This window comes from Gekko japonicus, unplaced genomic scaffold, assembly GCF_001447785.1.
Source record: "Gekko japonicus isolate JY-2015 unplaced genomic scaffold, Gekko_japonicus_V1.1 scaffold6656, whole genome shotgun sequence".
NCBI lineage: Eukaryota > Metazoa > Chordata > Lepidosauria > Squamata > Gekkonidae > Gekko > Gekko japonicus.
The window spans coordinates 3,565-15,686 of NW_015164832.1; the positions used below are offsets into that span (position 1 = coordinate 3,565).

Below are 12,122 nucleotides of genomic sequence, written 5' to 3' on the forward strand. Positions count from 1 at the left end.
TAACATTGCCGTCAAGTCGCAGCCAACTTACGGCGACCCCAGCAAGGGGCTTTCCAGGCCAGTTAGAAGCAGAGGTGGTTTTGCCATTGCCTTCCTCTGCAGTCTTCCATGGAGGTCTCCCATCCAAGTACTAACCAGGGCTGACCCTGCTTAGCTTCCGAGATCCAACAAGATCGGGCTTTATCATGCCGCCTTCCCACCCTCGCCTCAGATTCAGGATTACAAAACACAGTCCCACTTGCTTGTATTTTAAAGGCTAAAGCAGTGGTTTCCAGTTGTGTGCATCCTTCTAAACCAATGTGGTATTTGATTGTTTTACACTCATGTCTCCCTACAGGGAAGACGGCGGCCCCATAGAACAGGTTCCACTTTCAGACTGGCTTTCTCCCTTCTTGCCAAACTTCCCCTTGGAGCTGCTGCGACAGACCTAGATAGCCCAGTTGTCTGACTCGGTTTTAAGGCAGCTCAGGATGAGGCAGCCTAAAGTGTTCACTTTGCCTCCTCATAAATCTGATGCCCAGAATCTGACAAAAAGCATACACAGGAGACCTTCGTGGTGGATCGTGTCGGTAAAACACTTGCACACCGAGCATGAAGCAAACGCACCCAATGTTTTCTCATGGGAAACATTACTGGGAAGTACAACTATCTCAGTACACAACCTGTGCTCCTTCTTGATTGTGTTGGCTGTTTAAGAACTCTTAGCTGGATGAAGCGATGGTGCCGCCTAGTCTCGGAGACCAAAGGCCCGGTTTAGCCAATAGGTTTCATTCAGTATCTCCTACTACCCCACAGGTCCCAGGTTCTAACAGCTAAATCCTTCTCCCGGACTTGAATGAATGTCACCTTATTCTTCTCGAAGAGCTCCGTCTGGATGGTCTTGAGATCGGTGTCAAGGGCACTGGCCGTCTGCCTCCTCTTGCGGGCCAAGACCTCCTCCAGGTCCTCGATCTGGGCCCGCAGCTTCTTGTTCTCCCGTTCCAGGTTGAGCTTCTCTGTCTCGAGGCGCTCACGCTTCCCCCATTCTGCTGCATTCTCAGCTTGCAGACGCTCCATCTTCAGGAGATAAAGGACAGAGGTACGGTCAGGCCAGCTACTGAGAAGTGCCTGCAAGAGGCAGCCTGGTGTCACTCACAGACTATCCTGTGGTTACTAAAGGCCTGCTCAAATGGCCACAACTGACACACTGAGCACATGGGCTAAGACCAATGGCCGAAGCCAGCTCCACTGCACAACCAACCCAAGTGGTATTTTACTTATTTCATTCAGGGCAGGGTGAGATGTCCCAGAAGGCCTCTTTTGCTCCCATTGCATTAATATGCCTAAATACAAAGCTTCATGATGTTCCCCCCTAGGAGTGAATGGTGACTATTCACTTGTACAGGAGTAAATAAAGAGGCGACTGTAGAGGGCTAATCCTACCCCTGTCCCTAATAAACCCAGATCTTGAGTGACAGGCAAGTTTCGCCCCTTTCAACTCAGTCCAAGATTATGAGCATGCAGAATTTAGTGGGAACCACTAAGAACTGAGGTGCCTCCCAGCTGCATAGCTCCATACTTTCATCTGCATATCTCCATCGTGGATTCTGTTTCTTTGCAATATGCCGCTGTGTAATAGAATGTTGGACTTCTATGGCCTCCTGTATATATTACAGCTTACTACATTGCTGGCAGGTGAAGTGATGGCCGGCAACAGTACTCACCACAAGTGTGGATTATTGAAACTGGCAATCTGTATTCTGAGGTGCAAATGATTTATTTTTTAAAAAAACTTTTCCTGTGTAGTGTGCACCCTCCCAAACTCTGGAGGCTTAATATCCCATAAAACATTTGCTAATTTTCAAAAGGAAGTTGCAGAAGCCATTATTTTGAAGGGGAACCCTAGACACACATAGATTCTACATTCTTTCAGAGGGTTTGGAATCAGAAGTCAAGGGCCCACAGATAATGAAAGCCTCTTTCCCAGGAACATAATGCAAATGTTCTAAGTGCCATAGGCTGAAAAGATCACATGAAATCATCATAAATTTCTTTAGGCGGATTTGTGTGGTGGTAGGCTACAAACTGAACACACCAAACCCAGAAAGTCAAAAGGCACAGTTTTTATGCTCTTGTAATATTAGAGCCAGCCAAGGGTTTTTGGTGCTGAGTTGTCATTAAATTTAAACGAGGTAAGTAGGTATGTGTTGCGGGCAGCAGCTAGAAAAGCTCTCTAATGGCTGCCACCACTCTGGTATGGGTCTCCTTGAGAGGGCCCAGAGCACCCACCCAACCCCTTTATCCACTCCTTTTCCAACAGGTTCCACCCTATAAGTGACCAAATGAGGCATGAGGACCCAGGCAGAGTAACAGCAATTTTATTAGAGGTATAATAACAACTGTAATGCAAGTACTATGTAGGATAAAGAAAACAGTAAAGGCAGGTACACAAACAAAATAAAACACTCTAATGCGTGTATCTAGACCATGGGTGTCAAATGTACGACCCGCGGGCTTGAATCAGCCCGCCCAGGGCTTTAATCTGGCCTGCGAGGAAGTGGGCCTCCTTTGTGCTTTGTCTGTGCTTCTATTCTTTCTTTTTTTTTGGACTGCCTTGGCTCTCCTGGGTGCAACTGGCTCCCCCTCCCCCTTGCCTCCTCCATGCTTTGCCTCCCGTGTCTGTGTTGCTAAGGTGGGTCTGTGTTGCTAATTTTTTTGCTGGGCTCCTGCCTTGGAACTCCTGGGTGCAATTGGCTCCCCCTCCCCTTTGCCTCCTCCATGCTTTGCCTCCCGCATCTGTGCTTGCTAAGGTGGGTCTGTGTTGCTAATTTTTTTGCTGGGCTCCTGCCTTGGAACTCCTGGGTGCAACTGGCTCTGCCTCCCCCTTGCCTCCTCCATGCCTTGTCTTACTAAAGTGGGTCGGTGTGTTTCTATTTACTTACGTAGTTTTTTTGCTGGGCTCGTTCATGTGAACTTTAGATTGGGGGAGAGGGGCTGTGGCTCAGTTGAAGAGCCTCTGCTTGGCATGCAGAGAGTCCCAGTCTCTATCCCTGGCACCTCCAGTTAAAAGGATCAGGCTGTGGCTTATGAGAAAGACTTCAACCTGAGAGAGCCACTGCCATTCTAAGTAGACCTGGGGGGTGGGCAGGGAGAAGCTTGCAATGTCCAGCCATTTCATGTTTTCTCCTGGGTTCTAGGCTCAGAATATTGACCATGAGAGAGTGCTGGGGAAAGGGTTTGTTCCCCACTCCAGGCAGCAGCATGGGGGCATCAGCCCATTGCTACACTGCTGACTCTACAGTCTGCCTGTGTGGGTTTTCCTCTGCACCTGGGGCACTGCAATGAGGACATGCCAACTTGATGCTTACCCAGAAACTGGTAAGATATCTTTAACTGTGTTTGTCTGTGTCCTTTATAGTTTATATCACTGCTACCTGGCATCACATTTTAAGACTCACGTGGCCTAGCCGCTCAGTTGAAGAGCCTCTGCTTGGCATGCAGAGAGTCCCAGTCTCTATCCCTGGCACCTCCAGTTAAAAGGATCAGGCTGTGGCTTATGAGAAAGACTTCAACCTGAGAGAGCCACTGCCATTCTAAGTAGACCTGGGGGGTGGGCAGGGAGAAGCTTGCAATGTCCAGCCATTTCATGTTTTCTCCTGGGTTCTAGGCTCAGAATATTGACCATGAGAGAGTGCTGGGGAAAGGGTTTGTTCCCCACTCCAGGCAGCAGCATGGGGGCATCAGCCCATTGCTACACTGCTGACTCTACAGTTTGCCTGTGTGGGTTTTCCTCTGCACCTGGGGCACTGCAGTGAGGACATGCCAACTTGATGCTTACCCAGAAACTGGTAAGATATCTTTAATTGTGTTTGTCTGTGTCCTTTATAGTTTATATCACTGCTACCTGGCATCACATTTTAAGACTCACGTGGCCTAGCCCGACAATGTCTCATTTACTTCAGATCCGGCCCTCATAACAAATTAGTTCGACACCCCTGACCTAGACTGTTCCTAGCTGTCTCTTGGTGATTCGCTTCAAGCTGACACCCCTTCTGAATGAGGGATCCCTCTGTCTGGAGCAGCCTCTCCACAGCTCTGCACCGACGCTGGGGGTGAAGATGGACCTGGCAACCCTAGAACAACCTCCCACTTTGGGCGATGCCTTTTGTTAAGTCGGTTACTTAACAAAGAGTCAGAAAATGATTTCAGCAAAAGATCAGCTTTATTCAGCAACTCGTAACTCAACTCCAAACAGATCCACATGAATAGCCAGAACAGCTTTAACATTCTGCACCCAATCTCCGAGCTGCATTGCTGCTCGTAGATCAGGTGCACGGGGCTCTCCAGCTGCCTGCACTTAAAAGGAATCATTTAAGTGCAGGCAGCCAGGGCGAAAGGGCCCCACAGGGGCGGGGCTTGGAGCCAGGACATCCCCAACATGACATCATCACATTGGGGATGCCCCTCTCCCTCCGGGAATCTTCACATGGTGAGTCAATGAGTGAGTTCACATACATACATTGTCAGATGGATACACCACACCTTTTACCCCTTCTTCCCAGGTGCCACCCTCTATTCCTCTACTGATGCAAGTTTCCTCCCCAAATCCCCTGCTAACCAATCACAGTGTCCAAAGGGGGCCTGGGAAATGTAGGCCCTGTAGTCACTCTAGTACAGGCTTCCCTGGAGCCACTAGGCCTCCATAGAGCCTATAGGCTGCACTACTTTGGCCTAGGATCATGGCAGTATGTGACAGGCAGGAGACGTTAAGAGACTCAGAGGATCCAGGATTCAGTCCTTCAGTGAAGTGCCACACCCTAATTCTCACCTCTGACCGTAGCTCAGCCAATTTCTTGTCCATACTTGATCGAGCCCCCAGTTCATCTTCCAGATCCTCTGAGATGCGCCCCAGTTCATCCTGGTGGATCTCCTTAAGAATGTTCAGCTGCAGCAAGAAAAAGAGAAGCTAGAGATTAGGCTGGAGGGCAGGTCCCTTAGCATGACTGGGTCTGGTAAATGCAGGTCGCTGTGCTGACAGGGAATTCTCCCATGGTTCAAAGGGCCAGTGAAGGTTTCCCCTTGGGCTCAGATGTATATGTTTTCAACATACTTTTAAAATATTTAAAAGGGTAACGAATAACCTGCTTTGAGATGCAATTATGTATAAATCTGAGCACACGGGTGCACCTTCTCGAAAATGCTGAATCAAGAGAAAAACTGACAGTGGAAAGTTACTGCTAGTTCATTTTAAATACACGTTTAAGTACACGAAAGTCTTTAAATGCATAAAGGTATTAGATTTTCCCCCCCATTAGTGATCCTAATGCTGGCTTAGGAACTGGTTCTAATATTGGAAACTGCAGGGGGAAGGGAAAAGGGAAGATATAATTAATGCTTAGCATTGTTTTATCGTGAACCACTTTGAGCAGTATAGAACAGCAGTACCGAAATCCAATAAATAAACTGAACACCAGGCCATCTCTGAATAACAGCTGGCCTGCTTCGCCCTGCAGTGCATCAATTCCCACCTTTAAAACTAACATTCTAGCCACTCCACTGCAATGTTCAGAGGTGGCGAAGAGCAGAACAGGTAAAGCCTTTTGGATGAGCAGGAACACTCCTGTTTAACTCCTATCTCCAAAGCCTAGACAAGGCTGGCCTGGACAGTTTTCCTGGCCAAAGTAGTGGCAGTATGTAATTGTGACACAGGACCAGTGGTCTGCAACCACGGTTAAGTAGGTCCCCCCTTTTTAAAAAAAAAATAGCCTGGATTGCCCACACAGTCAGGATAGCCCTTGGTTCCAAGGCCTGGAGGTCACCCACCTGTTTCAGCACTTCCTGCTTGTTCTTGTTCAGCTCCTCAAATTTGATCTTCCACTGACTCACTTCACCTTCCAACTTCTCAATGTTCTTGCTGAGGGACAGCTTATCCCTGAAAGAGAGGAGGACAGAAGACAAGGCTGATTCCAAGCATTTCGGACTTCCTTCTATGAAAATAAATGCTTTATTGCAAATACTCGCGATGCCCCCCCATCATGTGACCAGAGAGGAAGTGATGTCACAGGCAGCACTCACTCCCGCTCCTTGAGTAGCACTTTCTGAGATTCATCCAGACGCAATTTCAGGGCGGTGATCTTGGTGGCATCTTCCTCAATGACTGAGACATCCTCCCACAGCAGGCGGTTCCTTTCTTGGCGGGTGAAAGACGAGCGGACGCTGACTGAGCTCCGTTGGTCCCAGCACTCAGAGGCTTCCTGTTTGCTTTTCAGAAGGTTCTCCATCAATTCAAACTCCTGCAATGACTACAGACCATGCAGGGAAGGAGGGGCAGGGAAAGGCAGAGAGAAGAGTCTCAAATGTTGGTGGCCACAGTGGAAGAATAGGGCTTCAAGACATCTACTCAAGGATTTGCAAGCACTCTGTGCTAATCTGCCCGGGAAGTGAACCAGTGTGGCCCTGCTAAGAGAACCTTCACTTTGGGAGACAAGGTTGGCACATCTCTGGGAAAGAGCACCTTCTGCTACTACTCCTGTATTGCAGAACTATTCAAGAGTGGTTTGTTCTCGAGGACCTTTGAAAAGTGCTTTCTTCCTGCTGGGTTGTTATAAATGCTCAGTTTTCTGACTATTTTACTGGGAGGGGAAGGTATTCCACTTGGCCTAAGGTAGAGTCAAGGCAGACTAAGTGGGCAGGACAATCTGAAAGAGCCTTAGGACTGGACTAGGGTGGGATCAGGTGTCCAAGGGAAGGAGGGGAGCGACATAACTTTTGGGTTCTCAAGGTGTGGTATGAAATGGTGTAGCAAGACATGGTGAAGCAAAGGAATTTGCTGGAGACTGTCATGGCTCACCCAGTTCTCCTGAGGCAGGTTTTTCAGATGATGAGGAATCCCTCTCAGATCCTGAGATCTCTGAACACTCTGTAGGCAGACCCCATGAGCCTTCTGCAGCAACCAGGTCTGGAATCCATCCCCAGAGAGCCAACAAACCAGGAATCTCCTGGGAAGCCCTGCACCCTGTTAGCACCTCCCAATGATGTGTGTAGTGCAGTAGCTATTGAAAGCAGCCCGGTCCTTAACCAGGTCATCAGAAAGGATGAGGATCCTTCATATAACCCTACAGAATTTTGGAAGCTTTGCTGGTCCAACAGCTCCCACAAGGCCTGCGGGAACTGCCTTGGCTTCTGACAGCTTGACTCCTGCTTGCTTGAACAACCCTGCCTCCTGCCTGCCCACCTGGATTCCTGCCTGCCTCCCAGCCAGCCCTGGCTCCTGTTGCTTGCCTGCCAGATACGAAGCAGTACAGATACTGGGGGAGGTTGAGTTGGATGCAGACTAAATTTTCCTCTAATTGAAGGCGCAATTTCCGCCAATTCCTCCTTCCTGCCACAGATCCCCAATTTGCTCCTGACACCATTCCTGAGGGTCATCCATCCCCCAAGAACAGCATTTGGGGAAGATTAGTGGGCTGCAGCAGAAGAGGGGAAAGTTATGTTCGACTGATGGAAGGGAGTGGAAAATTTAGTCTGGATTCAACCCCTTGCCTGGTTATTATGTTGGTCTTTATATCCAAAGCCTCACAAGCAGGGCTGCCTCTGATTGCATCCAAGTTGACTGGAATGATTGATAATCATCTGATGGTTGGCAGAAACTGAGAGTAGGTCTGCGGTCACCCCCTGGATTACAGATTACCCTGTGGGTGGTTTAGCTGTAACCCCGATCAAGAATATTCTGTTAACTACCAGGGCATGAGAATCTGCCTTCACCTCGAATCACGTTGAAGCTGCTTCCATCTGCTGCAAGATTCACCAAACAGAACTTGCTTTGATGCTGATGGTGAAATCTAGGAATTCTGGCAAAGTGAGGTTTGAAAACCGGATGACTATAATGCAGTTTGTAGCCCTACACACATAAGGCAGGATACAGGCTGGGGTTGTTATATGTATATACTATGAATATCAGAAATTGGCAGTTACTGCTTTTCTTCCAAACGTTGACGATCAACAGTAAGAAGACTGTCTAAACATTAACCATCTCTGCTTCTCAGCCTTTTTGGCTAAGATCAAATGTAGTGTAACAATCTCTGATTTCTAATATTTGCAGAAATGCATATAAAAAAACTAAAAGGTGTTATTACCCGTCAAGCTCTCGGCAAGAAGCTGCCAGCTGAGCAGCTGCGAAGTCAGAGAATATTCATGAACATTTTAACAAAGAAAGGAGGGTTGTGTGTGTGTGTGTGTGTGTGTGGGAGGAACAGTGCAGCTGCTGTTAATTGATTGAACATTTGGGCAGGGTGAAAAGAACTTCACACAGGGTGGGGTATTCTGCCAGGTAGGGATGCAAGACACTAGGGGGGGGGGATATTTCACTGCTGGCCCAAGGACAGGTAGGTTCCTGTACAGTAGTTGGGCAGGAGTGTGGAGAGGGCTGAATTTCACACTCTGGTTTAAGGCAGACCTTTGTTTGCAGGTCTCCAGGATAAATATAATGGGAAGGTGAATTAGTTGGCCATTTAGCCCCATTACAGCTCTGCACCCACAGAGCTATAACTGTCTTGGATCTTACAGCCAAGGCAATGTGGAGCAATTCATCCCAGCGCACAGGCAGGGGGGAAGGAATCTAGCAAACCATTAGCTACTTGGAGAACAATGATTTTTGTTGTTGTTGGACAATCTATATTCAGCAAATGTAAAATTATCATCTCCACGATCAGCTCCTAGAGGCCTTTGCTTTTGAGGCCAAGCAATTTTCTTTTGATGTGTACCAGCTGGCTCTTTATGGCAGGAAGGAGCCCCATCCCCCCATTTTTCTCACTTTGGCAACCGGCTCATTACTTGGTATTCCAGCTCCTCCCAGAAACAAATTGACACTGTGCTGTTATTTCAGGGGCATTATCATGGGCTTGTCTTTCTCCTCAAATATTTAAAGGTGTTTTTTTTTTTAATTGGCAGAAAGATATCAAAGGCAAGCTGCTTGAGACACAGAAACATTGAAGGGATGCTGTCATTTGGGATGGCAACAAACCACAAAGCCCCCTTTTGTGGGCTTTATGTGAACAGGCAGGGGTTTCAGAAAACATGGAACACAGCAAAACATCTTGTTTTGGCTGTTTTTTTTTCTCAATAAGCTAAAAGACAGAACAGTCATAGTATTTTGGTAATCAGAGGTGGGTATTAGTTGCAGCGAATGAAAGGAAGCAAGCTGACAAACGAAACCAGATCTGCTACTTATCCTGGTGGGTTCCTGGAGAGCTCGAAAAGACATTGCTGTCATGCTTTGCCCCTGAATAGGGTTGTCAAATTTTCCAAGCCTGGCTGTTATATTTTTCACAAGAGCCCTGTAGGCAGTCATTAAGCCAATGGAAGCTTTTCCTGGCACAGGGATAAACTGGAGGGCAAAGCTCCACCTGCTGAATGTCTGCCTACAAGGCTGCTGTTAAAAGGTTCAAAAGCATGGCTTCTGAGTCAGTCCACTGGTCTATCAAGGACCGTAGAGTCTACTCTGACTGGCAACTGTTCTCCTTGGTCTCAGACAGGGTCTTTCACAGCACTGCCCTCCTGATCCTTTTAACAAGATATGAGACTGAGCCTAGGAGCAGATGCTCTGCTACTGAACCACGGCCTCTTATTTAAGCTGCCTGATACAGACTCAAACCATTAGTCTACTCTGACTGGGTGTGTGGGTCTCCAGCACCTCAGTTAGAGGGCCTTCCCATCACCAACTGCATTATCCTTTTGGTGGGAGGTGCTGGGGGTTGAACCTGGGACCCTCTGCAAGCCAAGCACTGAGCTAAAGCTACAGATTTGCCTTGGAGAAAGCACTACGCAGCTCTCAGCTGCTGTTTGAGACCTGCCATCACGTCTGGGTTGGGTGTTTGACTGCGAAGCAATGCTCTGTGCTTCCCAATTTCTCTGGAATGTGAAAAGAGGAACTGTGGAGATGAGATACAGGAGGCTGATCAAAATCTAAGAAGGGTCTCTGGGAGGGGCAATACAGGCAGTACCCCAGTAATCCCTGTTTGGGTTTAGGGAGGCTTGTGGTCTGTTGACAGTCTGAGTGCAACATAAAAACATCTAGAACAGGGGTGTCGAACTCATTTGTTATGAGGGCCAGATCTGACATAAATGAGACCTTGTTGGCCCGGGCCATGTGTGTCATAAAATATAATGTCAGGTAGCAGAGATATAAACTTTATAAAGGGCACAAACGCAAAGATTTTTTTTTAACTTAAAATAAAAACATGCTTAAAACGTTAGCTCTGTAAGCTGCAAGCCTACTTTTGATTTATTGAAATTCACCACAGAAATCTCATGCTCACAGTTCTGAGTCTAGGACCCAGGTTAAAACATGAAATGGCTAAGTGATTAAGAGAGTCTGGCAAAGCAAGCTATGATGAAGCAGCAGCAGCAGCAGAACTGGAAGCAGGATATGGCCAGTTCCACTGTGGGCCTGATGGAAGACCTCTGGCCCGGGGGCCTGATCTGGCCCCCAGGCCGCATGTTTGACACCCCTGATCTAGAAGGTCTTTTCTCTGCTACATAAAAACATTTAAGAGGCCTCTTTGAAGCTATTTAAAAACATTTAAGACATCTCTGGGTTTCTTAGTTGTTCTGAAATAAAGAGGAATTCCAACTCATTCTACAGAAATGTTCTGAAAACATTTGACAACTGAATGTGCAACTGCCAGACCAGGTATTGGAAGGACTACCAAGACAGTGTGTCTTTTCTGAATGCACTAGTGCAGAGCTTGGCAACTGCTGAACTGCAGTTTTCGTTTTTAAATGAACAAACAGACCACAATCCTAGTCCTGATGACTGTGGAAATGAGTTTGAAAACACATATGGGTAATGCTTGCTGAAGTCAGAGGGGACCCTAAGAAGCAGAGGATTTCTTTGGTCAGTGGGTTTGGTTACTGTCTAAAGTTAAACGAAGCACGATTATCTATGCAAAAGACCCAACTTTATGTAGATTTACTTTATTTTCATAAGCTTTTCGGGTTACAGATTTTGGTTGTGCTTGGTACACAGTGACCAACCATGCTATAGTAACCTTGAGATTGGACTACTGTAATATGCGCTATATGGGGCAGCCCTTGAGTACAGCATGGAAGGAATAATTGGTACAGAATGGATCAGATAGATTATTGATGGGGTTTAAGCATTTTGAACATATGACCCCAAGTTTAAGATCGCTGTCTTGGCTGCCAGTTTCCTTCTATGTATAAATCATGGTACTGGACGGCCTCCACCTATATATGTTCACGAGACAGTTTCAACCACCAGAAAAGGAATTACTAACAGTTCCTCCACTCAGGATGGTAGAACAGTTTCTGCTCAGGCTTCCTTGGCAGCCACTCTGGTTTTATACAATGGGCTTCTTGAGGACATGAGGAAGGCCTCAATCCTCTATGGCTTAAGGCCAGTATACCTGAAGGTCTCCCTTCTCCCATAGGAACCTTCCTGTCAAGACTTCCGGTCTATGGAACAGCGATGGCGGACACTCTTCCCAAGACAGGGAAGGGCGGTTCGCACGCCAGCGGCCTGGAGGGGTGCCACCTCAAGTGACACCCCCAAGGAGCCTTTGTGGTAGGCTCCAGGCCAGGGGGCTTTTGAGGGGTAGCCTCTTTGATGGCGTAATGCCGGAGAATTGAGGCTCCCCTCCGCCCCGACAGTCCAGTCACTGAGTGGCCTTCGGGCATAAGCTGGACAGACCGGGACAAGCGTTGGAGATCGAGCGGAATGGCGTAAAACTGAGCGTGGTCAGAGAAACTGACCGACAATGAACGTGAGTTCTGAATAAAACGGAGTAGTTTGAAAAGCTACCCCCCCCCGCGGTTGAAAACAATGATTGCAAAGAGGGACACCTCTTGTGCGAATGAGCGGCTAATGAACACGAAAGGGGAGAGGGGAGGAAGTAAACCGAAAGTGTTTTGAGAGACTTATCTGAATCGCAAAGTTGTTTGGCGAGTTTTCCGAGTTGTGTGGAAGCGGTAGAAACTGTAAACAAAACGGGAAAGATGGCGGCCCAGCAGAGAAAGTTTAAAACGAAGCCAGGCAGTCAGAGTCCGAGACCGGAAGAGGGAGCAGATGTCCTCAAACTCCTGGCGGATATGCTCAAGCCGGTGATGCAGCGACTTGATGGTAT

At 47.7% G+C, this 12,122-nt stretch overlaps 1 protein-coding gene across 1 annotated transcript in view; it reads right to left on the reverse strand.

Annotated features, from left to right (window-relative positions):
* CCDC102A (coiled-coil domain containing 102A) overlaps positions 1-12,122 on the reverse strand; it is a gene marked incomplete at its 3' end in the record, with an annotated part of 18,099 nt that overhangs the window by 3,352 nt on the left and 2,625 nt on the right. Inside the window, exons 2-5 of the mRNA XM_015409754.1 lie at positions 6,055-6,281; positions 5,803-5,911; positions 4,808-4,924; positions 847-1,056 (exon numbers count right to left, since the gene is read on the reverse strand). Coding sequence (XP_015265240.1) covers positions 847-1,056; positions 4,808-4,924; positions 5,803-5,911; positions 6,055-6,281 — 663 coding nt within the window. The remainder of the gene's footprint in view (positions 1-846; positions 1,057-4,807; positions 4,925-5,802; positions 5,912-6,054; positions 6,282-12,122) is intronic.